Source organism: Python bivittatus, unplaced genomic scaffold, assembly GCF_059951505.1.
Source record: "Python bivittatus isolate LINGU-HERP-01145 unplaced genomic scaffold, Pbiv_v1 ctg000980_np1212, whole genome shotgun sequence".
Taxonomy (NCBI): Eukaryota; Metazoa; Chordata; class Lepidosauria; order Squamata; family Pythonidae; genus Python; species Python bivittatus.
In genome coordinates this window covers 20,751,778-20,779,755 of record NW_028277125.1, presented here as the reverse complement: position 1 = coordinate 20,779,755, position 27,978 = coordinate 20,751,778, and the positions used below count along the sequence as shown (strand labels likewise).

Genomic DNA, 27,978 nt, shown 5'->3' with positions numbered 1-27,978 from the left:
TAATGTATCCAGATAAGAACTGACCTAGCATTATTTCAAGTATCACTATAACCACTTAAATGAAATAAAAAACATTCGCTCAACTCAGTAGGAAAATTATTTATAAATAAACTCCTGTCTGAATAAACACCTTTTTACTACCTAGGTGACAGATAATGGGGAGAGCACTAAATTTACATCTCTTCATTGAGAATTTCCAGTACTGGAAGCAATTACTGAGAAGGTTTCTGAAATCTTCTTGCAAGGAGTTTCTGATATGCAAAAGCCACAAATTTTGCCCTAGTAGAAGAGGCTCTTGTATTTGAAATAAACATGGCCTTGAATATAGCTTCTCCTGGACATATTAGAGGGGGAAAGAAGATAGATATTGGACTCAGTAACTGACAGGTCTGGACTCAAATCAGATTGATTTTATAGTCCAGTTGCATTATCTCAGGGAAGGTGGAGTGATTTGGGGAAAGAGTCCATAATTTCACTGTTGATTCGGTTAATAGATTTTCATTCTCTAATCCTGAGCAATTTTGTTATTTTTTTTAACTGTCTTAGATAATTGCCTGGCTTAAAAACTGATTTGTTTTATGGAAATACCAGAGAGTTATTCTTTTATATTTTTGCTTCAACCCCCTTTATTTAGGAAGGGATATCCTATCTTGAAGTCACCTGCAATGCATTCTAGAAAATTTGGCACATTCCATCCATTCACAATCATTTCCAGATTTCATCCCATTTGGATAAAAGACCAAACATATACAGTCATTAGAGTTTCTTCGTGCTGGACAACCATGCTCTGGAAATGGAGACTTAATTAGTCTGGAATACCCCCAGAATGGCTCAGTGCAGAACAGGTTATTACTGAACTCTGGATATGGCTCTTAAAGTAGATTGGGTGCTGTATTTTTCTGAAGCCATCTAATTTACAAGAAAGAAAATTATTGAACAGATACATGAATAGCTATGATACTTTGTTTAGATAAAATAACGAAGATTGGGAGATTTGAGGCTTTGCTTATCTTTCCACAGATCTTTCTGATATAATTGTTTCCTAGAATATTAGGGCTAGATATTGTGGTGCCCATAGATAATAGTGTGTTCATGAAAACCTTTCTTTCCTGTCATTAAATATACTACCTCCACTGTTTCAAATACACTGGGAATAATCTGATCAGTTTTCTTTCTGGTATGATAGTAATTTGTGACAGGCCACCTCCACAGTGGAAGCCATTTGGAGATTAGGCAAGCTCTCCATGGCAGCTATTTTGTGTTAGCACCCGCAATATGATGTCAAATTCCAAATGTGCCCATTAACGTACAAATGTTGCCTGTTCCTCAATTACATTAACAGGAGAGCAGACCAAATCAGACTTCTTTAGGGAGTTAGTATGCTCTTTTTAATGGGTGGGATTCATTGAGATTTCTTGATATCCAGCATTTCCACTTTTTTTTCCTGTTCCTTATTGTTACATTTTGGAAGATCCAGGCCTGTTTGGAAGGATTAAGTATCTCCCTGTCTTTGAAGAATCATTCTGGAATTGCATTTTCTTTTAGTCCAGAAGGCAGATGCTTTTTAGAAGGATGTCCTTGGGGAAGTCATGGTGAATAGGAATTCACATTCAAGAAGAGTCATTTGCAAAAAATACAATTAAAATTTCATGAGATATCTGGGATTCAGCTATAATAATTTTATGCTAAGTTTATAAGTTTAAAAAGGGGCTGTCCAGGTCTTTCCATAAGAGATGTAAATGACTATGATGTTACTAAACATATTACATTTTCCAAATCTATCTGTCATAGAACTGATCACCATTTCAATGCATTATTTTTTAGCTAAAGCTGATGAAGCACTGAAAGCAAAAGAAAGAAGTGAAGAAGAAGCAAAGAAGAAAAAAGAAGGTAATCTGTGCTTCCTGTGCTGTTTGACTGTTAAGAAGCAGTTTCCCACTTGTGATTTTTAGAGGGATATTACATCTGATGTTGGAACTAATATGTAGCAATTTGATATTAAATACTATGCTAAGTCTCCTACCACTCAATCTTTTTGTATGATCCCACATTCTGATATTATGAAACAGGAAAATACATCCTGTATGAATAAATTATTTGTCTTCATCAATATCATATAAAGAGTTAATTTGAATTGTCTACCTAAAAAGTTCTACAAAATCCTTTTGGATATATGGTAACCAGAACTGTAGGCCAGTATTTTAAGTACGGCTATGTCAAAGATTTCAGTAAAAATATTGCTATAATGACAGTTTTTTTTGTTTCTTTCCTAATTATTCTAACGTGGAAGGCATGCCCATTTTTCAGCATGCATTCACTGAGTTTGTGTTTTCACTGAACACAGATCCATCCACAGATAGATTCCCATTAGTTTATATGTGAAAATATCAGTCTTGGTTCAAAGCTCATTACTGTATATTTGCTGAGTTTGAACAACAATTGCCATTTTAATTACTGTTTTCCCAGTTTGGCTAAGTGCTTTTGAAGATCCATACTGTTACTTTTTGCATTAACCACATGCTTTGAAATGTTTATGACAATCATAGATATATCACTATTCATTTCTAAGATCAAGTAATTTATGAACAAATTTAAAAGACACTTTTTTCAATAGTTTTTTTGTGGACCAACTGTTTGTTAGGTATGCCTGGATCAGTAAAAATCTGATGCACTTCGTATTTATGTTGTTTGGGTAAGCTTTTCAATCTGACAATTTTTAAGCTAATTTTTTTAAGCCATAAAAATATTTATGATATTTATGTCTGCAAATACTCTTAAAGAGCTTTTATATGTATCTGCCTGTAATTTTTGCAGTTGTTAACATAAATTGGCTGAGAACCTTTTTTATGCAAATCATCTTGCTTTTATTATTTGATATGTAAATTTCCCCAGTGCAGACTTCTTCAATGTAAGCTCTTTTTAATGTATTAGCTGCTGTTGATTTCAATTTTCAGTAGCATACCTTCTTTTCAAGGACAATTTATAACAGGTTTACAATTAGGAACAGACTAATGAATATCATGCTCATGCTCAAATCAGTTTCTAATGAAATTGCACTGACAGTCTTTTACATCTCATCTGTTTTTTATTCATTCTGTTTTTTAAATTTTTTTAAATTAAATGTTAAAAACATTACTTTGTTAACATTTCTTAAAAGATCATGCATGTTAACAACAGTTGTAGCAAATATATATTAACTTATAAAATTATTATAAAACAATATGGATTAAAATAAAAAACTGAACTATACAAATTAAAGTAAAAATGAAAAATGAAAATGAAAAGAAAAAAGAAAAACAATTAAAAGCAAGAATTAAAAATAATGAACATACAAAACTATTCATTTTTATAAAAGTCTTAATTTTAAGAAGAGTTCATTTATTACTACTTTCTGTTTCCTATTTGTTTTTCATTCTTTCTGATTATTTCACTTTTTACCATTTATTGACATTACTGCAACACTCCATGCACATGTGATTTTTAACTGTTAAAATCCAGTTAAAAATGTATACATAAAAACTGAATCAACCAATTCAAAAATTCTTGCTGAACCGGAGATTTCCTTGAAGTTGAAGGGATAGGGTGAGTCTAATTCTCAAGAGAGAACATTCTGTAGCTTGAGAGTGATGCAGGAGAATACATTCTTCCATTTGCTCAGCATGAATCAGTATATTTTAAAGAAAGCTTCTATTGACTGTCATATGGAGATATATACTAAAATAAGTTAGAGGAAGGTCATTTAGAGCTTTGAAGAATCAATATCTTAAATTTCATCTGATGAACTATCATTTTAGTAAGCAGAACCGATCTTTCAAGATATCCATAGTATTATGCATCAGTTATTAGCTTGGCTTCTGCTTACCTCAGATAGAGTATATTTGTTGTTCAGTCGTTAAGTCATATATTACAATTGTTTAAAAATGCTATAACCAAAAAACACATAACTACTCTTTGATCTGATTGGTGCAGATACAGATATAGTTGTATGTTATCCATAATTATGCAAACGTGTTCCTTGACCTGTCACCACCTGGAAATCTAGAAAAAGCTGGAAGGAATGGAGTTTGAACAATATAATTTATTATCTATTATATTTATATACTACTATTGAGGATACAAACCTGCTAAAAATGTTGCAAGCAACTAAAGAATTATGTCATCAAAGAAAACTAGAAAAATATTATTAAAGATTATTACTGTATAAACATTATAAATCTCAAATAATATAGATCTTTTACTACTCAAAGGCCACCAGGACTTGGAACTTTTCCTGTTTTCATAGATTTAATAGAATGCTTTCTGAAGATATAAAAATACAGCTAAACAAACAGGTTGCCATGTGAAGTCTTTGGAAGAGTTATATTATTTTAAAAATGATTATTTATTCAGTAACCTTTGACTTAGTATTAGAAAGTTAAGTATAAAAGCTTAAAAAATGCTTACTCATAATTTATTATGTACCTTCCCTGAGCATCATTAACAGCAGAAATGTTGTTATTGTTGTTTTAAATGAGAGGCCAGCAATTTACTAAGACTTTTCCCTCCCATTATCTTTGCTTTATGTGATTCGATGAATATTCTGTATCAAGTACATAATAGCTTTTTCATAATGGTGGTATAGGTTGCTTTGCATACTGTATGTGCTCAAAATTTTTCTTTTATTTCTTTTTTTTTTCATGAGGCATATGCACAGAAAGTACGGCAATGTTCCTCAGTATTTTCCCCAAAATAATTAAGTTCACAGATATATTGTTATTTAAAATGGATCCTTTAACAATTTAACAATGAATTCCATTTAAAAAATGAATTCCATTTTAAAAAAATAAGATGTTTTCTTGTAATTGATAATTTTACTAGAGCATAATTTTACTAGAGCATAATTTGATATTTCAATACAAACATATATTTATTCAATTAAGTAAGGATCAAGATACTATGATAATCAGGAACAAGTTTGGAAAAAAACTATCCTTTTTATTGTGAAGGATTTAAAAGTCCCTAAATCCAACAAATTAAACTTCAGCCTAGAAGCTTGTAGGGCTTTCTGTGTATTATTAGCTGGAACAGTATTATGATCTAAGAAAGGATCTAAAACTTAGTCAAAGTTACTCCTGATTTTGAATTCCCATTAATATATACCTGACCATCAATCTTCTGGATAAAAGATTCTTCTCATTTGAGGTTATTTTATAAAAAGACAGTGTCTGTTGTAAAATTGTCCAATTCAGTATCTTGTCTCCTTATTGGAATGATACCTGAGGCCTTTTATGTTCCCAGATAACAACTGAAGATAACATAAATGAAGTAAGCGCACATAGAAAAAGCAGTATTTCTGAAAATTGAGGAGAAAAGAGAAAAAAGTAAAGAACTAAAAAGAAAAATATATTAAAGAACAAATAGAAAATGCTAAAAAAAAAGAAACCTGGATGAATGAATGAATGAATGAATGAAATTAAACCTAATAAATATTTTTTAAAAAGCAAAGACTGAAACTAAAAGGAAAAATGAATACTATAGCCACTTTCAGAAGAGACATATTGAAAATGTAGTATAAGAACTTCCCTCCAAATTAGGTCCCTTTAATTTTTTAAAAATATTAAATATAATTCACATGGTCTATAGCAGTTTAGAAAATGAAATAATATGATATAAAACAATATAAAATATATAAAATATTTTAATTGTTTTTTATTATATTTTGAACACTGTATTCTGCCCAAAGGCCATATCAATTGGGGCAGCCAATAAATACTGCTAAAATGAATAAAAAAAGATTCCTACCTCCTTATTTCAAATCATCCTAGATCAAATATACTTTTTTGTGACCTCTGAATTAAAAGACTTCTTCATACTAGATAGTAAAATATTTAGGAAGAGATCATAGTTGAAGGTACTGAAAACCTTTAAGAGATCCAAATAGTTAGTAGGTTTACATTCCCTTCAGTTCATTCACCAAATAAAGGAATTTCATATTCTGTCTGAACACTTGGTTTAAATAGATTCAAATAATCAATAAGTTCCAGATGGGAAATGATCTATCTATCTATCTATCTATCTATCTATCTATCTATCTATCTATCTATCTATCTATCTATCTATCGATCGCAAGGAGGTATTAATTATTTTCCTTTATCCTGGGACTAGTCCAGTTATCAACTCATGTCAGAATCTCTTTTTTTTACAGATATCCTGAACTAAATTTGAAAACACAGACACAAACCAAATTTGATCATTACAGTTGTATAGTTAATTAGAAGGTTCTGTATCTGAGCTGCGCGATAGCCTTCACAGGAAGAAAATGAGAGATATCTGTATAGTAAATAAAAATTAATATTTATATATTATTGATTGTACAGTCTTTATAACATATCCAAATCCCAAAGAACTGTGTGGAGTACAACACTGAACAAAAAGAAAATAAATAAATAAATGACCAAACCAAATTAACATCAAAAATAAAAATAACTACAAAATAAGCAAGGACAGTTCATGTCAAGTTTAATATGGTCATTGACCAAATTTTTATACAAATATTATAAAGTACCAAGGAAATTAAGAACCAAAGAAAAGGTAAAATAAATACATAAAATGCATAAAGTTTAAGTGCATAGAGTTTAAGTAAAGTCCTTAAGATACCAAAAAGTGAATAAAAGAGAGTTAAAAAGAAACAAGATGTTAGTAATAGAGTATTAATAAAATATAATTACTTAAGGGCTAAATTAATTATTAGTTAAATACCCAGATGTATCTCTGGAGAAGGCTCTAATGCTGGAAAAAGTGGAAGGAAAGAGAAGACAAACATCAGCAGCAAGGCAAAGGGTATACCATTGGGAGACCTGAAAGAGCAGGTTAGGGAGAGATCATCATGGGGAGAATCTGTGTGGTCACTAAGAGTTGACAACAGCTTGATGTCACATAATCAATTACCCAGGTGTAATTATTTAAAATTCAGAGCAAGGATAAAATCTAGAATAAAACACAAGAGAGGTGCCCATAGTCATCTAAGACCAAAAGCTTGTTGAAGTAAAACAGCTTTAACCTTCTTTACAGAATTTCAGCAAAGTGTGGAAGGAGTATTCCATGAGGTGGGACCTCTAACAGAGAACGCCTGCTCTCTCACTCATGCGGGAGGGAACTTTAAGTAGGCCCTCTTAATGACCAGTCTAGATGAGCAGATTCAATTCTGACAAAGCATTCCTGCTGTATCCCAATGCTGTGCCAGTTTGGTGTAGTGGTGTGTTTGTTTGTTTGTTTGTTTGTTAAATTTATCCCCACCCATCTCCCCCCATGCTGGCCTAGAAACCAAGAGACTGTGAGTTCTAAGCCTGCCTTAGGCATGAAAGCCAGCTGGGTGACCTTGGGCCAGTCACGCTCTCTGAGTCCAACATACCTCACAGGGTTGTTGGGAAATAGGAGGCAGGAGTATTGGGTATGTTTGCCACCTTGAGTTTTTAAATACATACTAGACAACCCATGACCTGGTGGGTCATTGTTTCAGAGGTATTTCCTTACCTAAACAGAGAAACAGAACACAAGGGCAAAAAAGCTTCCCCATTGACTTTGCTTGTCGGAAGTTGGCAGAGAGTGTCAGAAATCTTCCTTCCTTCCTTCCTTCCTTCCTTCCTTCCTTCCTTCCTTCCTTCCTTCCTTCCTTCCTTCCTTCCTTCCTTCCTTCCTTCCTTCCTTCCTTCCTTCCTTCCTTCCTTCCTTCCTTCCTTCCTTCCTTCCTTCCTTCCTTCCTTCCTTCCCTCCCTCCCTCCCTCCCTCCCTCCCTCCCTTCCTTCCTTCCTTCCTTCCTTCCTTCCTTCCTTCCTTCCTTCCTTCCTTCCTTCCCCAAGTCACTCTCTCATCCTTCCCTCAATGTCCACAGCCGTTAACAGATTTCAGATTTCTGCCTCGTTTCCAAAGCAGCCGATCATCACTTACACGTTGGGCCTTGCCGGCAGCCAATTGAACACGGGACAGAGGGAGGCAGGAAAGAGCTTGGGGATACACCCATCATGATCATGTGACCTGGGCTGACCACAGTGGCTCAGCACAGCAGTGCCACAGCAGCCACAAATTTCAATCCCACGGGATTAATGGGTCCCAGATTTTGGACACATTCTGTAAGTTAGCCCATTTGAGGTACCTTGGTTCAAAAATTGTTGCCCTATGATGCACTGTTTCACCCAGTAGAAGGTTACAGACAAGAGCGTTTTAGTAGTATATAGTTATCTATATATCTGTCAATAATAATAATAATTAGCAGCAGCAGCAGCAGCAGCAGCAGCAGCTCTTATATTAGACCCAGAAGCCTATTGGCAACCAATGCAGCAACTTTAATATAGGCGTAATGTTATACTGCTTGGACTAGATGATCTCCAAGGGCAGTCTCAAATAGAGAGTATTGCAATAGTCCAATTGAATAGTGAGGCATGAATTACTGAGAAATGAGCATCTTAGGGATATGATATGAAGGCAGGTTTCAAATGAATGAGTTAAGGACTTTTGAAAGCAGCAGGAAAAGTATGTGTATGCATGAACACTTTATAGGGTTTGCAGCATTTATGAATGGGCCATAATTAGTGAGATCATGTCTGGTATTCTTAGTAAAGCAAGGGAGATGATTAAACAGGAGATGTCTATTCCTACCATTTGTTATTAAGATGTATGGTATCTTGGCCAGACAGGGATACACTAGTGTACTGAAAAAAAATAGGAAAATTTCACAGACTTTTGCTTTTTTTTTTTTTAAGTTTTAAACATCATAATCAGTGCCATGCATCTTTCCAAACTAACATTAATAAATATACAAGACCTGAGTTTATATTAGCTCAGTCGAGCTGTGTGTATAATAGAAATGTATGATAGATTTTTGTATGCATTTATGCTCACTATACTCAGTTACATGCCATCAGTATCAAAACCTTCCAGTTTTGGTGTAATTAATGTGAATAATTTAAATTCAATTAAAATTCAAAAGAGCTTAGGTGTCTTTTTATTACCTTTAAATCTATGAATAAGACATTAGACACAATCTGATGTCAGCTTTTATTAAATTTAGAGGTGTAAAAATTAAACTTTTACAGAAATATGAAACATCTGTGTTGTCTTGGTTCTAAAAAAATTACAGCATAACTTTTTAAACATCAAATTCTGTATTTAATACTTTGTATGGTTACTGAATCCAGCAAAAACAATTGGTCAACCAGTTTTTTAGTACTTGAATGACAAACTCTCCTGGCTAGTAGTATTTCAGTTAAAAATAGATGTAATAAAGTTTTCTTAATCTTAAATTTTAAAAGAAATACATTGCAAACATGAAGTTTCTGCAGATGAGGTACTAAATACATTAGCTTTTTTTAATGTGCTAAGCAATAGCTGAGTTATAAATAAGCATATTGTTTTCCATTTCTTGAAGAAAGGTACTTCTTTGATCTGCCCCTTGGTGCTGTTGATTTAACATTACCTTTATTGTAATTTTATTGTCAAATCAGGTGTGAGATTAGATGTAAGATGTTACATTTAATCTGCTCAGAAATCAAATTATTTGACCTCCAAGCTACCAATAGACCCTCCTGCTAGTTTGTTGTTACATACTGTATGCTGCATTTTCTAGTCATGAATACAAATGGAGGACAAATTAGAATCTACAGACAGCTGACCTAAGTTACAGATTAGAGACTTGGGGGATTATGCTATTTTAAATGTTTTAATTACCATAGTCCCTATAGCCAGATGAAGGATTCTCATTCTCATTTCTTTTTCTTTTTATTGTTGTTGTATTGTTGTTGTTTTGTAGCAGTCCTAATATAACTTTGATAGAATAACTGTATTTTCATTTTCACTGACCCTATTTTAATTTGCTGCATGAAATCAATCTACTAATAAAAATGCACTATTTTTACAAGACTATTTTCAATGACACAAGATGGTTTAATTTATACCTAACTGAAAAATGGCATTAGATTTTTATTTATGTGATGGTTTTATGAGAGCTTTATTGGCAGTCCTGATTTTTAAAAAACCAGACCAGGCTAGTCGAACTCAAAATATGCAGTCATTATATAAGTACTGCTGAGGAGAATGATTTTGTTTTCTGCATTCAGATCAGGTATTTTGGATTACTACTGTGATATAAATAAACAGTTGTTTTTAGTGTATGCTTCATAATACAATTAAATGAGATCGTGATTAAAAATTGAACTGACCATGAAAACATTCAGTTGAAGTAGAGGATAATTAAAATATCTGACAGCTCTCTTTTGGTACCTGGAATGAATTGGTATATAAAAATTATATAAGTAAGTGGAATACAGAGAAAAGACATCTCAAATACCAGATATAAATAAATGACTTGTTCTTTTAAATTTAATAAATAAACTAATACTTAAAGAAATACGTTACCCCAATGCCTTTATTTCTGAGCTTGCATTTTTGTTTTTCATGTGTGTTGGCCCAATGTTGAATTGATTAGTTATGCCTAGTTAGTAAGCTGTGGAATATTTTATATACACTGGGGAAATAAATTTGGCAGAAAATCAGCATGAGTAAATTTAATTATTGCTCTGAGACCTTTCCCTTTTCTAGCTTAGTGATCCTGAAACTCCCCTTGTTTCACTGAAATCTGTGTGGATGCTAAGCTTCACTTCCCAATTTGTTTCTCCACACAATGATAAGCCAAGCAATTACTGCTTTATTGATTTTTCATCATGGCAAATTTAAAGTTGATTTTTCTATGAAAAGGCAGGGGTGATTAAGTGTCTCCCCTCAGTTTAGTACAAGAGAACTGTCTGGCAAAATCTAATATTCTGAGGTCAACCTCTGCTGGGAAATAATGTGGTGTCTTGGCCACATGTTAAGAAGAGAAATCAAGGCTACAAATGTGATGGGATATATGTGAAGACAGTTTAATTTGCTCCATTTATGTGAACAATTCACATAGCACATGGTTGGAAAACATATTGAATAGACTTAGAAATAAAACCCACATAACCGGTGTGTGCAACCAGGATGCACATTGAATAAATTGTTCCTCAGAAGAGACTGTAGTTTTCAGGTAGGAACTAATATTGCACTATTGTTTCAGACTTGAAATAAAAATAATGTTTACTACATGAACTTGAGTATTAATATAAACAAAATATGTATTTAGAACATGTGGGGTTTCTAGTAATTATCAGTGTTCATGCAGTTAATATTTTATTATTTTCTTCTAGATCTTGTTCATGAAGCAGGGTCATTTTTAGGTCCGTTTTACAAAAAACTGAAGCTTAATTTGTCTTGGATTTCAAAATGCAAGTTAGGATTCATAAGTAATCTCATTCCTAACACATAAATATTTTTTAAAAATCCCTGCACAAGATTTTTGTATAGCTACCAGGAAGAAAAGTTCTAGCATAGCATTCTTCCTGACATCTAATTTTCCATGCATACAGATTTAGGTGAAGGAATCTATGATAAAAATAAAACGGCCTCAGACCAGAGGAACTTGATCCTAAACAGGATAATTTTCTATTCCTTCATTTAGTGTTTTCTCTTTAAATCTAACTGAAAATTGTAAATCAAATTTCATGTAATAGGAAATCAGATAGGAAAATGTGATAGATTTTCAAACATTCCAGGTATTAGTTGTATTATGCTGGTTCCTGCCCATAAAATGAATATAAGCTTTACGTCAGAAATAGATAATCATGCAACCTGCATTGTGGGCAGGCTGTCTCAGATTTAGTACTAAAACAGCCTGATATCTGGGATTAGATCTCTTTCTGACAATGAACATTATCCTGGAGGAGAGACTGCAATAATGCCTAGACTTAAATTGTTTAAGTGTCAGATGAGAGCTGATATAAAAGAATACAAAATCATTCATCTGGATTTCAGATCTAAATACTCTTCCTATCAATCTTGGCCTCCTATAAAGTCAGGACCAGAATGGAAAATCTTTAGACTTTGTAAACTACATTGATTTTTCTTCAATGGTATGAAGTGCTAAATCTCCAAGTGGGAAAGAAGCCCCTTATGGCATGAGTGTGTCTGTTTTAATGTCAGGAAATTACATCATCCTTAATTACTAAATTTAATTTCAGGAAATCTAAATATTTCTTTTTAATCAATCATTCATGCCTTTTATATATCACTTACCAAAACAATAATGCTACTTCCCTAAAGGAAGAAACATGTCTCAGACTAGGAGATATTCTGCTATGAGCTAATATTTGGTAAAACTTTCTACAATGATTCATTTTGTTTTTGGTACAGATTTTTTTTCCATTTGTATGTATTTTTAAAAGAGAACATGTTAATTCTGTAGGTTCTATAGCACTTATTACTGACATCTTTTCTGTATATAGGAATATGAATATATGTATATGTATATGTATATGTATATGTATATATATAATTTGTATGTAGTATTTTAGAAAAACATATCCCAGAATAGTTTTGTATAAGAATTTACAAGAAAACATGTAATCAACATACTACAAAAATATAGTTCAACAACAACAACAACAACAACAAAATCAAATTAATTGTAATTTCAAAAATAATTCTGACTGCACAATATTTAAAACATTGTTATCAGATATAATGTGTATACCTCCTGTCAGTGCTTAGATGCTAAAGAGGATTGGGCCTAGTTATTTGAATGGGAGACCCATGAAATACTAAGGCTATTAGATAGATCTGTATGTTGAGAAATAACCTAGAAGAAAGCAGTGACAAACCACTTCTGTATTAGTATCAAGAAAACTATATGGACATGTCCTTGTAGTCATCAGACGCTGAGCTTGATTTGAAGATGACTTTATCTTTTAATACATACAGCTACCCCTTTAGTTAGATGATCTTTTAAAACATAATTGTTTGTAAGGTACATGTCAGAATAAAAAAAGTTTAACCTCGTGCATAACACATAAAAAGTTGCCAGATGAACTTTGATGGGGAGTTAATTCCATACATTGAGTACCACCAATAAAAAAGACCTCACTAATGCTTGATTTCTGTTGTGGTGGCAGTCTGAGAAACTATTATTCAGTTGTTCTTACAGGAACTGAGTTTCATGCTACAAAGGACTTTAAAAATTATCTCCTTGAATTAAGTGTGGAAATAAATTGGCAATCAGTATAGACCTCTTAATACTGGCATGCTATCTTCCCAGTGAATCACCTGATTAAAATTTTGAGTGCTGTACTTCTGAATAGTCTTCAAGGGCAGCTTCACATAACATATGTTATAGTAATCAAATCATAATGTTATTATATAAGGAGTCACTGCTGCTAAACTATCCCTGTAGAGGAGTGAAGGCAATTTGTTCACTAAATTAGAATAGCTGTCTCCCCCAACCTTTGTACCTCAGATAACAAAATTAGATGAAGAAGCAATCCCAATCTATGACCATGATCTTTGAAGAGGACTGCCACTTCTTTAAAGCCAGTTAATTTTCCTTTCCCCACTGAAGAACTACCCACTCACCAATACCATTACCAAGCCAGGTAGCCTCTGTCCTATACCAGTGTATATGAATTTTTTCTCTTAACTGAAGAACTTTATACTTGTCTCTGTTAAACATAATTATGTTACTTTCAGACCATTTCACTAAATTATCAAGATAGTTTTGAATTTTTATTTTTGTCTGTACTAGCTATCCCACTTAATTTTGCATCTACAAACTTGGCAAGTTTGTCCCTTCATCTTTTCATCCAAATCACTGATAAAAAGGACTGATCCTTGCACAAACCCAGAATCTCTTTAAATTGATGAGGAAGCATTGATGAACACTCATAATGATTTCTGAGCCAGCTATATATCCACTTAATTGTCATGACATCCATCTCTTGCTTAACTAGTTTGCTAATCAGAATGTCATGGGGTACTTTGTCAGATGCTTTGCTCACTTTTCAGCTATATTATGTCTATAGCATTCCAACAATCTATTAAGGAAGTTATCTGTCAAAAAATGAGATAAGATTTTACTCCAGCTTTTCAGATAACTTCTCCCAGCAACTATATATAGTTAAAAAGGCACAGTTAGAAATCTGAGATCTGAATATGGACCCCACAAGACTTTAGTGAGATCCCCAAAGCCCCTAGAGTAGTTGTCACTGCATTGTATATATGATAGAAAGGGAACATTATTAAGTACTCATGGTAGTTAGTAGATACCTATCATATCTACTGAATATACTTCGTTGTCCTGATTATATCTACTGAATATACTTTGTTGTCCTGATCATGTAATTAAGCCACATTTAATTTTGGTGCTTTTTTTAATTTCAAAGGTTTATTGTTTAATCAAAATGTTTTGGAAGAAATATAGCCAAGAGAAAATACAGCTTTCCTCTTTTTTTCAGCACAGATCATAAATATACAATATAAGTTAGAAAAAGTGTATAGACCATGCCAAAAAATAAAAGCTATTAATTTTACTTGTATTGGGTATGCATATTAGCAGAAGGAACATATTTGTGTGTGTGTGTGTGTGTGTGTATGTGTGTGAAAGAGAGAGAGAGAGAGAGAGAGAGTTAGCTTTGGGGAATGGTTTGAGTTTTAGCCATTTAGCCGTTTTCATTTAGCCATGAAGATGGCACAGTTTGGAATGGTAACTTCCATTTATAAAGTGAATTGAAAACTCTGACTTTTATACTAATTATTTCCTGTAATTTTATAAGATAAAGGTCATTGCTGGGCTTTATCTACTCTTTCAAAATGAAGTAATCTTTTATTTTCACCAGAATCACTTTCCTGTTATCTAGAAAGGGCACATTCCAGTTTCTTAGAAAGTTCCAAATGAAGGTTAAAGAGTTTCCATCTTGCAAACGCAGCATTCATTTATATTGAATACCTTTTTAATCAGATAAAGATCCTTCCTTAAAGAATTGTTATTTTATGTGCAGCAATGAGATATTTCTTTCTATTTGACACATACAGCCTTTAAACTGCTACATATTTAAGGTCAGCTAACATTATGCTCAAGGAAAGGGATATTGACCAGTCTTTGTTGTATTTATGGTCAGTTATACCACAGTGTTTAGTTAAATGTCTTATTCAAAACAGACATGAGACTCAGTTAGTTTACCTATAGACCTTTCCTTATTTGTTCTACCTGGTATTTTCGCTCCCATGTATTTTTGGAATAGGTTTTTTAAATGATGTTCATTTATAACAGGATGCCAAAGTTTTAGCAAGGTTAGGTGTCATTGTATTTTACATTCTGGGTAGTTAAAGTTCACATTGTTTCCTAATTTAATTGATTGAGAGCAAGATAATGTGGTACAGCAGAGTTCTAGTGTATGAGGTCATGCCCAGATAGCCATAATATCTTAGAGTGCTGTACTCAATGTTAAGAAAATATATTTAAATGTCCTTAAGTTCATTAGGTGTTGCCAAAGGTCACACTTTATATTCAGTTAGTTTTATTAAAGTTCATTGTTATGGCAGTGACCTGAACTCTAACTGTGTGGCCTTTTTCATATTAAAGTATTACATACTGAAAGAAACTCAATTTGAATTTTAGATTCTGCATGGTTTAGTTATTGCTTTAGTAATCAGAATCAAGCTAGTCAATTGTAAACTGTTCAAAATTAAGGCACTTCAGTTACTAAAGAAACCTAAAACATTCAGCAGAAAGTCTTGTATGAAAGAGTATAATATATATATATATACACACACACACACACACACACACATACTCATACACACACACACACAGTAGGATTTCAAAGTATTCAATTAATTACTTGCAAAGGTATATTTCAAGCAGTATCTAAGCATCTCCAGCTAGATAGTTTATGCCCCTGGAGAGTAAATGTTTTATTAGCTTGACATAACCACCTGGTGTTGAATTTCCAAACTCTAGAGAATTTGTAACATCTACTATATACCTTCCCGTTATGTACATTTTTTAGTGTGATTTTATAATGGAAATTAACATGGTATAATTTATAAGATATATATTTATGTGATAGAAATAAGATGAACAAAAGATAAAGCATAATTTACTCAGTTTCATCATTGTAAAAATCATTGATTTTTTTTTGCTATTATTATTTAACTATTATTCCTCTTCCTAAATCCCATGAGACTGTCGATTTTTTTGTTGCTTAGATGGTTTAAGCAATGCCAGCTTGCCAGAATTTATTCTTTGCCATTTCTTTCTTTTTCCCATTGTATTATCTTTTCTTATAGGGAGAAGTGTAAATAAAGTTCTCAGCCAGTAACAATTAAGGCCTAACTGTATGCAGTTACTGCAAGATCTGATAAAATAAAGCAAAATAGCTTATGTTTTTTTTTAAATTAAGAAAATACTAGAGAGTGCTTATAGCAGGCTGCTTTTGTTTCATCATCTTCCTCCTTTCCTATTAACTAAATATTTGTCTTCAATACAGATTTAAATTTTAATAATCAAAGTATTCACTCAGTTTTCAAAATATTTTTTCCAAAGCAAACTATAAAAATATATACAATTCAAAGCAGCATAAAACAGCCAATTTCACAAAAATTAAAGTATTTTTTTATTTTTATTTATTTATTAAATTTATATGCCGCCCATCTCCCCCAGAGGGTGACTTTATTAAAAAAAAGCCAGCAACTTAAAAACAACCTCAGCATCAAAGCCACTTTTAACTTAGAGGCAAACCAAAATAGACAAATGCTAAGGTGCATTTAAAATTTAACGGGGAGAACATTAAGTAGACCCAAGTATTTTGTCTACACCCAAGTAGCCCAAACTACTTCCTGCTCTTTCAAGTACTACTGGTAACTGAGCAAACTCTCAGTTCTTCGAGGTTGTCCAGATCATACTCCTTAAAACTAGAATTTAGTTTTATTGAGATATTGTAGGCTATATTAACAGTATCTTGCAAGTCTGATTGTGTTTTCCTTTCCTTCCTTCTTTTATCCCAGGGAGTCAGGGAGGAACCAGCCTGAGTGTCTTCCTAATACTTCCTCTGTTCCCAGGGTTCAAGGCGTGTTTCTGCACTTTGTTTTTGTAACATTTCTGGATATTTTCCCCTGGGTAATTTCCATGACCCTACACATGGACCCTGATAAAATTTAGCCTGTTTCTCAAGTAATCTGCTTCCTGACCAAGTAGGGCTTTAAAGTTCAATGTAGGACAAGAGCAAATAAGCTAAATTGTTTATCATTGTGGCTGACAAATTGTTTATCATTGCGGTTATCCAAAAGCTTGCCTTCCACTAGTGTTCAGTTGTAAATCACATCACATTACTCTAAATCTCATGTTCTGTTTAGTTACTCATGGTCTGAAATCAGAACATGAGTAACTAAATTATATCTGCCACATCTAGATAGTGCTATAGTTGGGACTCTTACATCACCTGATGAAAGGTACTCCTCTGTTTGTTTAATAATATTGTGAAACAGAAGTTCAGTTCTTTTAATAGAATAATTAATACCAGAATGGCAGTTTATCACAAAACCTCTGCTATTTCTTAAATGCTGTTTTCAGTTTATCAGTTATAAAAATGAGAAGTGTCTTTAATATTTGGCCCCATTGATCAGAAGAGGTCAGGGGGATGCAGTGTACTGCATATATCTCCCATTATTAAATAGAGCCCAGTATTCAGAACACTTTACCAATTTACCAATTGTTTTTATGCTGTGTTTTTTACAGAATGAACAGTTTTATTATGTTTACACACTAATAGAATTTAATACAATTAAATGCAAAAAAGCTACTACAAGAAGAAATAATAATAAAGGTAAAATCATAAAGGAATCAAAAGAAAATTCTTCATTATTTGTACTGAAGATAAAAGTTAGTTTGCCATCCTGTTAGTAATATGCATAATTCCTTAAGCAGAAAGAAATAAACAATTCCAGTGGCTCATCTTGGTGCATTTTTATTAAAGAAGGAATCATTTGTTCTCTGGTTCCCCAAATAATTGAAATATAAAAATTCCATATTATCAGATCCCATTTTTTCAATTTCTCAAAGAAAAATTTCATTAATTAGATACTTATTAACAAAGTAAAGGGCAGCACTGAATTGAAAACAGGTTATGCAAATATAGCTGTTACTGCAAATGAAAAACTTTACGTGTGTGGATTCAAATGAGAAAATTGCACGTGCTTTTTTGATCAAGGCTTATGATTATATAATGTTCAAAAACCTGATTTTCAAGTTATTTACTACATAATATAGCATGGGAATGTGTGATTGTAATCCTAATGTTAAAGCTTTCTGTTGAATAAATGTTCTGTTAAATCTTACTGTGAAGAAAAAATAATCATTTCCTATGAGCAAACAGTGTAGAAAAATACATATATGTGACTCATTATCCTTAAAAGCTTACCTGTACCCATCCTCCCACCTTTTTTTGAAATCCTATTGATGGATATAAAATTATAGTTTAGACGCAGTTTCTCTTAAATACAAAGCTTCAGTCATGTGAAGTTTTCAGTTTGAAAAAAATATATTTTCAGAATTTGATTGTTTACATTTTCTTCATAGCCCTATTGAAGCAGAATCATAGATCTGTTTGTGAAATTACATCTGTATTGTCATCCTACAAATTTAGCATCGTCTTGATTACAAATTCAAAACTGAAGAAAATGGGCTGTGAGGGAGATACTGTGTTAAAACACTTAACTTTGTTGAGTAACAGAACATGCAGGGGGTACCATAGCTACCTCACAATATAAAGCACAAATCCATATTATTAGTTTGATATATTTTAAAGGTGTGAGAGGGCTGAAAGACCTTTTTTTAAACAAACTACAGATGTTGCACATCTATTTTATTACCAGTTAAGACAATTTTCTGAATTATTTCCAATTATTGATTATTTGAGTTCTGAATATTTCCAATAAAGCCCTTGTATATTAGGCATATATGTGCATTTTGGTACAGTTCTTGGTTAGATGTTCTTGTGCCATTGAAGTAATAATGCATGTACTTAAATAAGTAACTTATTTTATGCCTGCCTTCCTTCAATTTGATGCTCCCTAACTCCAAATGACTCTGGGCTTAAATTCATCTTCAGCATTTAAATGAATCCCCTTCATGGATCACTGCCTTGTCGTGGTGAAGGGGCTTGCGTAACTCAGTGAAGCCATGAGCTATACCGTGCAGGGCCACCCAAGACGGACAGGTCATGACAGAGAGTTCTGACAAAATGTGGTCCACTGGAGAAGGAAATGGCAACCCACTCGTATCCTTGCCAAGAAAACCCCATGGACAATGTTAAAAGGCTAAAAGATGTGACGCCGGAAGATGAGCCCCTCAGGTCGGAAGGTGTCCAGTATGCTACTGGGGAAGAGCGGAGGGCAATTCCAAGTAGCTTCAGAAAGAGTGAAGCGGCTGGGCCAAAGTCGAAAGGACGTTCAGCTGTGGATGTATCTGGAAGCGAAAAGAAGGTCCGATGCTGTAAAGAACAATATTGTATAGGTACCTGGAATGTAAGATCTATGAACCAAGGCAAGCTGGATGTGGTCAAACATGAGATGACAAGATTGAACGTCGACATCTTGGGAATCAGTGAATTGAAATGGACGGGAATGGGTGAATTTAATTCAGGTGACCATTATATCTACTACTGTGGCCAAGAAACCCTTAGAAGAAATGGAGTAGCACTCATAGTCAGTAAGAGAGTGGGAAAGGCAGTAATGGGATACAACCTCAAAAACGACAGAATGATCTCAGTGCGTATCCAAGGCAAACCATTCAACATCACAGTAATCCAAGTCTGTGCCCCAACCACTGATGCCGAAGAAGCTGAAGTTGACCACTTCTATGAAGACCTACAACACCTTCTAGAACTAGCACCAAAAAAAGATGTCCTTTTCATCATAGGGGATTGGAATGCTAAAGTAGGAAGTCAAGGAGTAATCGGAATAACAGGCAAGTTTGGCCTTGGAGTACAAAATGAAGCAGGGCAAAGGCTAATAGAGTTCTGTCAAGAGAACAAGCTAGTCATAGCAAACACTCTTTTCCAACAACACAAGAGACGACTCTACACATGGACGTCACCAGATGGTCAATACCGAAACCAGATTGATTATATACTTTGCAGCCAAAGATGGAGAAGCTCTATACAGACAGCAAAAACAAGACCAGGAGCTGACTGTGGCTCATATCATGAGCTTCTTACTGCAAAATTTAGGCTTAAATTGAAGAATGTAGGGAAAACCACTAGACCACTCAGGTATGACTTAGATCATATTCCTTGTGAGTACACAGTGAAGGTGATGAATAGATTTAGGGGATTAGATTTGGTAGACAGAGTGCCTGAAGAACTATGGACGGAGGTTTGTAACATTGTACAGGAGGCAGCAACTAAAACCATCCCAAAGAAAAAGAAATCCAAGAAAGCAAAATGGCTGTCTGATGGCTTTACAAATAGCTGTGGAAAGAAGGAATGCAAAAAGCAAGAGTGAAAGGGAAAGATATTAGCAACTGAATGCAGATTTCCAGAGAATAGCAAGGAGAGATAAGAAGGCCTTCTTAAATGAACAATGCAAAGAAATTGAGGAAAACAATAGAATGGGGAAGACTAGAGATCTCTACAAGAAAATTGGAGATATGAAAGGAACGTTTAGTGCCCAAAGATGGGCATGATAAAGGACAAAAAAGGCAGGGACTTAACAGAAGCAAAAGAGATTAAGAAGAGGTGGCAAGAATACACAGAAGAACTATACAAGAAAGATCTTAATGTCCCTGATGTCCACGCTGGTGTGGTCACTGACCTTGAGCCAGACATCCTAGAGAGTGAAGTCAAGTGGGCCTTAGGAAGCATTACTAACAACAAAGCTACTGGAGATGACAGTATTCCAACTGAGTTATTTAAAATATTAAAAGATGATGCTGTTAAAGTGCTGCACTCAATATACCAGCAAGTTTGGAAAACGCAACAGTGGCCACAGGATTGGAAAAGGTCAGTTTACGTTCCAATTCCAAAGAAGGGCAATGCCAAAGAATGCTCAAACTATCGCACAATTGTACTCATTTCACATGCTAGCAAGGTTATGCTCAAAATCCTACAAGCTAGGCTTCAGCAGTATGTGAACTGAGAACTACCGGATGTACAAGCTGGGTTTCAAAGAGGCAGAGGAACTGGATATCAAATTGCCAACATTCGCTGGATCATGGAGAAAGCACGAGAGTTCCAGAAAAACATCTATTTCTGCTTCATTGACTATGAAAAAGCCTTTGATTGTGTGGATAACAACAAACTGTGGCAAATTCTTAAAGAGATGGGGGTACCAGACCATCTTACCTGTCTCCTGAGAAATCTGTATGCGGGCCAAGAAGCAACAGTTAGAACCGGTCATGGAACAACCGATTGGTTCAAAATAGGGAAAGGAGTACGACAAGGCTGTATACTGTCACCCTGCTTATTTAATCTATATGCAGAGTACATCATGAGAAATGCCAGGCTGGAAGAATCACAAGCCAGAATTAAGATTGCAGGGAGAAACATCAACAACCTCAGATATGCAGATGATACCACCCTAATGGCAGAAAGTGAAGAAGAACTAAAGAGCCTCTTGATGAGGGTGAAAGAGAAGAGTGCAAAAGCTGGCTTCAAACTCAACATTAAAAAAACTAAGATCATGGCATCTGGACCCATAGATTCCTGCCAAATAGAAGGGGTAGAAATGGAAGCAGTAACAGACTTCATTTATTTGGGCTCTAAGATCACCGCAGACGGAGACTGCAGCCATGAAATTAAAAGACGCTTGCTCCTTGGGAGGAAAGCTATGACAAACCTAGACAGCATATTAAAAAGCAGAGACGTCACCTTGCCGACAAAGATCCGCATAGTCAAAGCTATGGTTTTCCAGTAGTAATGTATGGCTGTGAGAGCTGGACCATAAAGAAGGCTGAGCGCCGAAGAATTGATGCCTTTGAGCTGTGGTGCTGGAGAAGACTCTTAAGAGTCCCCTGGACTGCTAGGAGGTCAAACCAGTCAATCTTAAAGGAAATCAACCCTGACTGCTCATTGGAAGGATTGCTAATGAAGCTCAAGCTCAGATACTTTGGTCACCTAATGCGAAGAGAGGAGTCTTTGGAAAAGACCCTGATGCTGGGAAAGATTGAAGGCAAAAGGAAAAGAGGACGGCAGAGGATGAGATGGTTAGATAGCATCACTGAAGCAATGAACATGAAACTGAGCAAACTCAGGGAGGCAGTAAAGGACAGGAAGGCCTGGCGCGATATGGTTCATGGGGTCACGAAGAGTCGGACACGACTTGACGACTGAACAACAAAATTTAAATGAATAATATAAACAATGGCTCAGCAGTACTATGGGCATTTTTTGGTTTTTTAAAATTTTATATAATTCATTCCTCAGATAAGACTTTGTAATTTCCTAGGAGTTGATTATTTTTAATAAAATAAAGGTAAAGGTCTGGATACTGTGGGATACAAAGGAGTTTAGCTCATAGAACAGGGTTTCCTTCTTCCTATTTCCTCTTTCAGTCCCCATTTCCTCAATTCTTGGACCTTGAATAAGACAGTAGCTTTCAAAAAAAGTTCTACTTATGTCTATGGTTATTTCCTTAATAGGTACTTGTGTGAGATACTTCATACTACAGTGTGTCATAACTCTATATTGGGTTTGAATTTCTGAGAGTAAGGCTTTAAATTTCCATTTATTTACACCATTTGGTCTATTGAGGTTTTTATGTCAAAAATGTTAGTTCTTGGATATTAGTTATACAAATATCAGTGTGTAGCTTTGGCCTGCTAGCTATCAACTGGATTCAGAAAATCAATGATCTTAATAGTTCCTTATTACACAATTGATGCATTTGCAATACTGAGTTGAGTACTGTCAGTGAATAATCAATTCAGTAAAAAAAAAAAAAAAAAACTATTAGCTGATCTCTGCCAGAAACTGTTTTCTATAAATTCAGCACTATATTGGGCAAGTACAACATTCTCTAACATGTTTGAAAGTTAAATGTCAGATACGTTATTCTAATAGGTGTCCCAAACTCATTGTAAAATACCATTGTCTTTATTGAAAGGCCAACCTAAAGCTAGTATGCTTACCACTAAGTGAAGCAGATACTTTTTGACACAGGCTTCTTTCTGCATGGGGTGAACAGGTAGGATGAGGGTTCAGTTGCAAGCAAGGATTAAAATTAAAATAACATTGCATTCTAAAACAGATTTATTTGTCTTCTGGGATAGCAGCTAGTTCATTATCTGGTAAACAGAGGTTGTGTGACTGGCCATCTCCACCACGGCAGCCAATTTGTGAGTATACCTACCACATGCTCTCAGTTTCAATTGTGCCCCCAATCCAGAAAGGTTACTCTCCCTGCAGTAGACCAATTGTTGATTTCATCTCCCACATTAATCTTGGAATAATTTAAATTCTCATGGTAGTACTTGAATGTCTATCATTGCACTGTTTCTGGCTGAGGCAATACACTGGTTCAATTTACAGGTAGTTTGCCAATGAGTAGTCTTGCAGTCAATTACAAAGACAGAGAAAAAGCCAGCTGTGCAGATGTACACACACTCCAGAAATTACAGAGAAGCAATAGCCTTTAGTCCAGAGTCAAGCTGTAAATGACAAACAAAACACAGGTTCAGGGAAATAGGAATGTGGCAGCAACAGAGAGGCAAATATGGTCCACAATGGTCAAACACCAAAGAGATTAGTCAGCCAGTCAAGTCAAAGGCCAGAGAGCCAAGGAGAAAAGTGGGAAGTAAGGGCACAGAAAGGCAGATCTGAGATTGGTGAGTTATTTTCAATAGAGGGATTGTCACTGGCAGCTATTCTTAAATAAGCCAGATGCAGCTGTGGCTCAGTTACAAGCACTGGAGAATTTATTTCTTGAGGAGCTGAGCAGATTGCCTTGTTTGGTTCTCTAAAGTTGCTGGGGCATCCTGGGACTGGGTGCCCTGCCAGGATCTGGCATCTCATCACCTATTATTCCTCCCATACCTGCTCCTGCTGATTATCTGCTGAGTCACCTGTGGGTGATGGCTCAGGCTCATGATGATGATGATGATGCTTTAAACTTGTATGTTGCCCTGCTCTCAATGACTCATAGTCCAACCACTTCAGAAAACACTGTCAAATTTAAGGCAAACTAAGAGGCACTGTGCCATGATCTCAAATTACAGATAGCCTTCACTTAATGACCATTCATTCAGCGACCGTTAGAAATTACAATGGTGCTGAAAAAAATGGACTTATGACTGGTGCCCGAAGTTACAACCATTGCAGCGCCCCCACAGCCATCTGATCAAAATTCAAGCACTTGGCAGCCTGCCTGCACTTAGCACCACAGGGGCACTTCAACTCCTCCACCCTTCTATCTCCCCCGATCTCTGCCCTCTTGGCCCCCTGCCACCGTGCGCTCCGCTGCCCCAGCTGGCCTTCACCGTCTTCTTGCTCCAAAAAGCCCCTTTGCAAAAAGTTCCTGGGTTGGGCTGGGCTTTTGCTTAGCACTGCGGGGGGAGGGGGGAGCAGCATCCCCTCTTCCCTCCCTCTCCTCTTTTTTCTCCCTTCCCCCACAGGTAGACTGGGTTGCTCCCAGTCTGCTGGCTGTGATAGGTGAGCAGACCAGGTCCCTGCGGCCCTCTTTGTCCCTCTCCCTTCCATTTTCTGAGGGAAGACTGTTCCTGCCTTTGGCCGCCAGGTACATTTGGCCAGACTTAACCCTCCAGAGCTAAAACCTTTTGGCACACTACACTCCAGGAGCTCCACTGCGCTCCAAGACAAAGCTTTAGCTCTAGAGGGCTAAGGCTAAAAAGCTTTAGCTAAAAAACTAAAAAGCTTTAGCTCCGGAGGGCTAAGGTAGCATCCATTACTAAAAATTTACAGAAAGCTATTTAAAAAAATTGTACATATTTAAAAGATACTCTTTTGGATATTATCATGGATGTCCAAAAGAGAGAAAGCAAGAGAGAGTATCTATTTCTATACCTATATTGATATATTATGTACAGAACAAATGCTGTGTGTTTGTAATAGTCTGTTAGTTGTTTCTGAGATGTTTTTGATGTATGGTAGTGTTATCCTTTCCATAGCTTGCCAAAAGTAACCCACACTGATCAAGTGCTCCATTACCAATGTAACAACCCAACGTCCCACAAGAGGATCTGTATAAGAACATTATTCAGATGAGCACAAATGCACTGCAGCAACCCAGAACACCAGAAAAAGGAAACAGGATGCCTATACAACATCTTCCAATAAAATGGATACCCATGCAACTTTATCAAAAAGTGCCTGACCACTCAATCCACTAGAGTACAACTAATACAAGCTATGAAAAGGATAACACTATCATACATCAATTGTAGAATCTGTGCTTATGTGCATGCTGTATGTGTTATATTTATAAGCATATCCATGCTAGGTGAACTTACTATATAAAGTTCTTTTATTATATAGATATAAAAGATAGAAGTAGCTAGTAATTGCCTTTAAGATAAGAGCACAAAGCATTACCTTGGATTTTACAAGGCTAGCAAGCAACAAAAGAGCAGTAATTTATGAGCTCAGTGTAAAAGAATAGCATAATTACATTAAAAATTAATGCTAATGAACACTAAAATGGGGAAGGTGGTTATGATGAAAGTTTGTATTCATCTTCTCTGGTTTGAATGATGGCTAGTGGCTTGATTAATGGCTTAATTTCTATCAATTAGCGGGGGAACATCTCCTACGAGACAAGGGTAAATTGAGCATTGAATTACATATCATGCTTTTGTGTGCTGAGAAAAAAAAAGAGCTGAGTATATCTGATATTAGCCACAATGGCAAATGTGATGTGCCCCACTATGTCTGCATTAGCTCTCCTGACAGGCTGGTTGTGCATGGTTATAGGGTGTTTGGAGATGGCTGGCAGACAACATTCACTGGCAAGTTCCTGACAAAACCTGCAGCTTTTCTTTCCGTAGAATTTTAATTAGAGTCAGTAAGAACTCAACCATTAAAATGGGAACCTAGCAGCAGTGGCAGAAGTTGTAAATCAATTGTGGTGCTGCATCTGAAACTTTAGGCTCTTTTTTGGAAATGCAACAAATATCCTGCAATTTTAAGGACTTTAAGATTCATAATATGGATTCCTACCATATTATGATTTTTGAAAGACTTCTTTATAAAGTTGTATATTTTTATTTAACATGAATATCTGAAAGCATTTTATAAGCATTATATAAACACAGCTTAATAATTTTGCTAAAACATTACCCCAATAAAAGAAAATGGAGAAATTTATGCTCCACAGCAGTCCATATGTCAATTGGCTTAATTGAGAGTTCTGTAAAATAGAAGTTCAAAGGGCTTTGGCTGAGCTCAATCTCTCCTTGCACTTCAACTGCTCGCTCTATTAACAAACTAAGGGAAGAGTTACCATGTCAAAGCCTATCCTGGTGTTAGCACTAGTTGGATCAATTCTTTACCTAAATCTAGGCTTGTGTGGAAGTCAGTGTGTGTGGAACTACTGTTGCTGCTTTGTGCTAGGTTGAGAAGGTAGTCCCAGTGAGAGTTAAAGTGATTGATGCTAATTTCTGCAATGATAAAGTTTTACAGAACTACTGAGAATGTCCTAGTTTTAGTTTGCTCTATAGATGTTCCCCAGAAAGTAATAGGAGATCAAGAAAGTGATTTATGCTTCTCATGTTTACATTCCACAGTCTGTAAGTTTTATCTTTGGCCAAATGCTCAAGGTAGCTTTTTCATGCTCTGTAGATACCATGGCTTTCTTCCACATCATTTTGTGACCCTGCATAAGCTTGTAGTTTGAATGTAGTTGACAAATGCAAGGACTCCATTATTTTCAATAGAAATGCAGAAGAGGGAGTTGTTTAGCTGAGTTTTGAAACTCAGCTAAAGTTTCAAATTAAAATTATCTTGTGAAGATTAGTAATACATATAACAAATACTTCAAATGCTGTGGTTGCAAAATAAACAACAACAACATAATGGAACCTGATGCTGTATGTATGTCTATGTATTCTTGACATCTGAAATATTCAGTACATAATAGAGTTTTAAGTTTGAAAACCTTCAGTATAAAAGGGTGCTAACAAATTCATTTGAGCCTATCTTATGTCAAAAATCCATATCCATTTTAATGCATACTAAATGCTTGCATATTATAGAGGATCCAAGTCCCACATTCATCCTAAAATGCAGATTTCCTTAGCAATATAAAAGTGCTAATGAATAAGGTCTAAGTCACACATTATTTCATATCACTCCTATTATATCAGTTCTTTCTCCTTATGTGCTTCAGCTGCATGATCAGGATCAAGATGAAAAACTAATCACACACATCTCTTTATATGTTGAGCTTGTTTTGATGCTTATGGCATTAGGTATTAATGCCATTTTTTCATTAATAAACCCATGATGCTAGCATATTCTGGTACAGAATTTTGTGTAACACAAGCTAAATAAGAGTGTTTTACAAAATGGTAATTTCTTAGTTCTCCATTTCATATAGAATTTTTTTTAAAAAAAAAATCCTTATACCACTTATATTTTAATCATTTGTTAACTTCCCAGACAGTTTGAAATTAATTTAATTGCTAACTCCTGCCACAATAGCCACTAAAAAGCTGAAAAACCATGTCCATTAAATGTTGTTATGACTATTAAGTTTATGAAAACAAATTACATGAAGATCCGTAAGGTGCATTTTTTATGTTAAAAACAAGGGCCCTTAATCCTATAGGATGTATCTTTTGGTTTAACTGGTTATATAGTGCCATCTGCTGCTTTCAAGAGCTTTCATCTACAGTACAGTAGAGATGACCTACAGATATAAGCTGTGTGATTTAAACAGAGTGATTGAAATTGAAGACTCAGATCAAGGCATTGCCAAAGCTCTCACAAAATTATGTTGATAGTTTTCTTGTATATTCATATTCTATTTTTTTCCACCAAAAAACAGTGAGAACAGTGATAAAAGAAACAAAGCTACTAGAAGCAAGCTCAACTGTGATTCTTCTAGAATAAATGATTTATGTATGAAAAATGGCATCAACACATCAGT

General features: G+C 34.8%; 1 protein-coding gene across 2 annotated transcripts in view; it reads left to right on the top strand.

Annotated features, from left to right (window-relative positions):
• Positions 1-27,978, top strand: part of RSRC1 (arginine and serine rich coiled-coil 1) — a 196,012-nt gene that overhangs the window by 150,572 nt on the left and 17,462 nt on the right. For both annotated transcript variants that reach the window (XM_088132040.1, XM_088132039.1), the window contains exon 7: positions 1,825-1,890. In XM_088132040.1, coding sequence (XP_087988166.1) covers positions 1,825-1,890 — 66 coding nt within the window. The remainder of the gene's footprint in view (positions 1-1,824; positions 1,891-27,978) is intronic.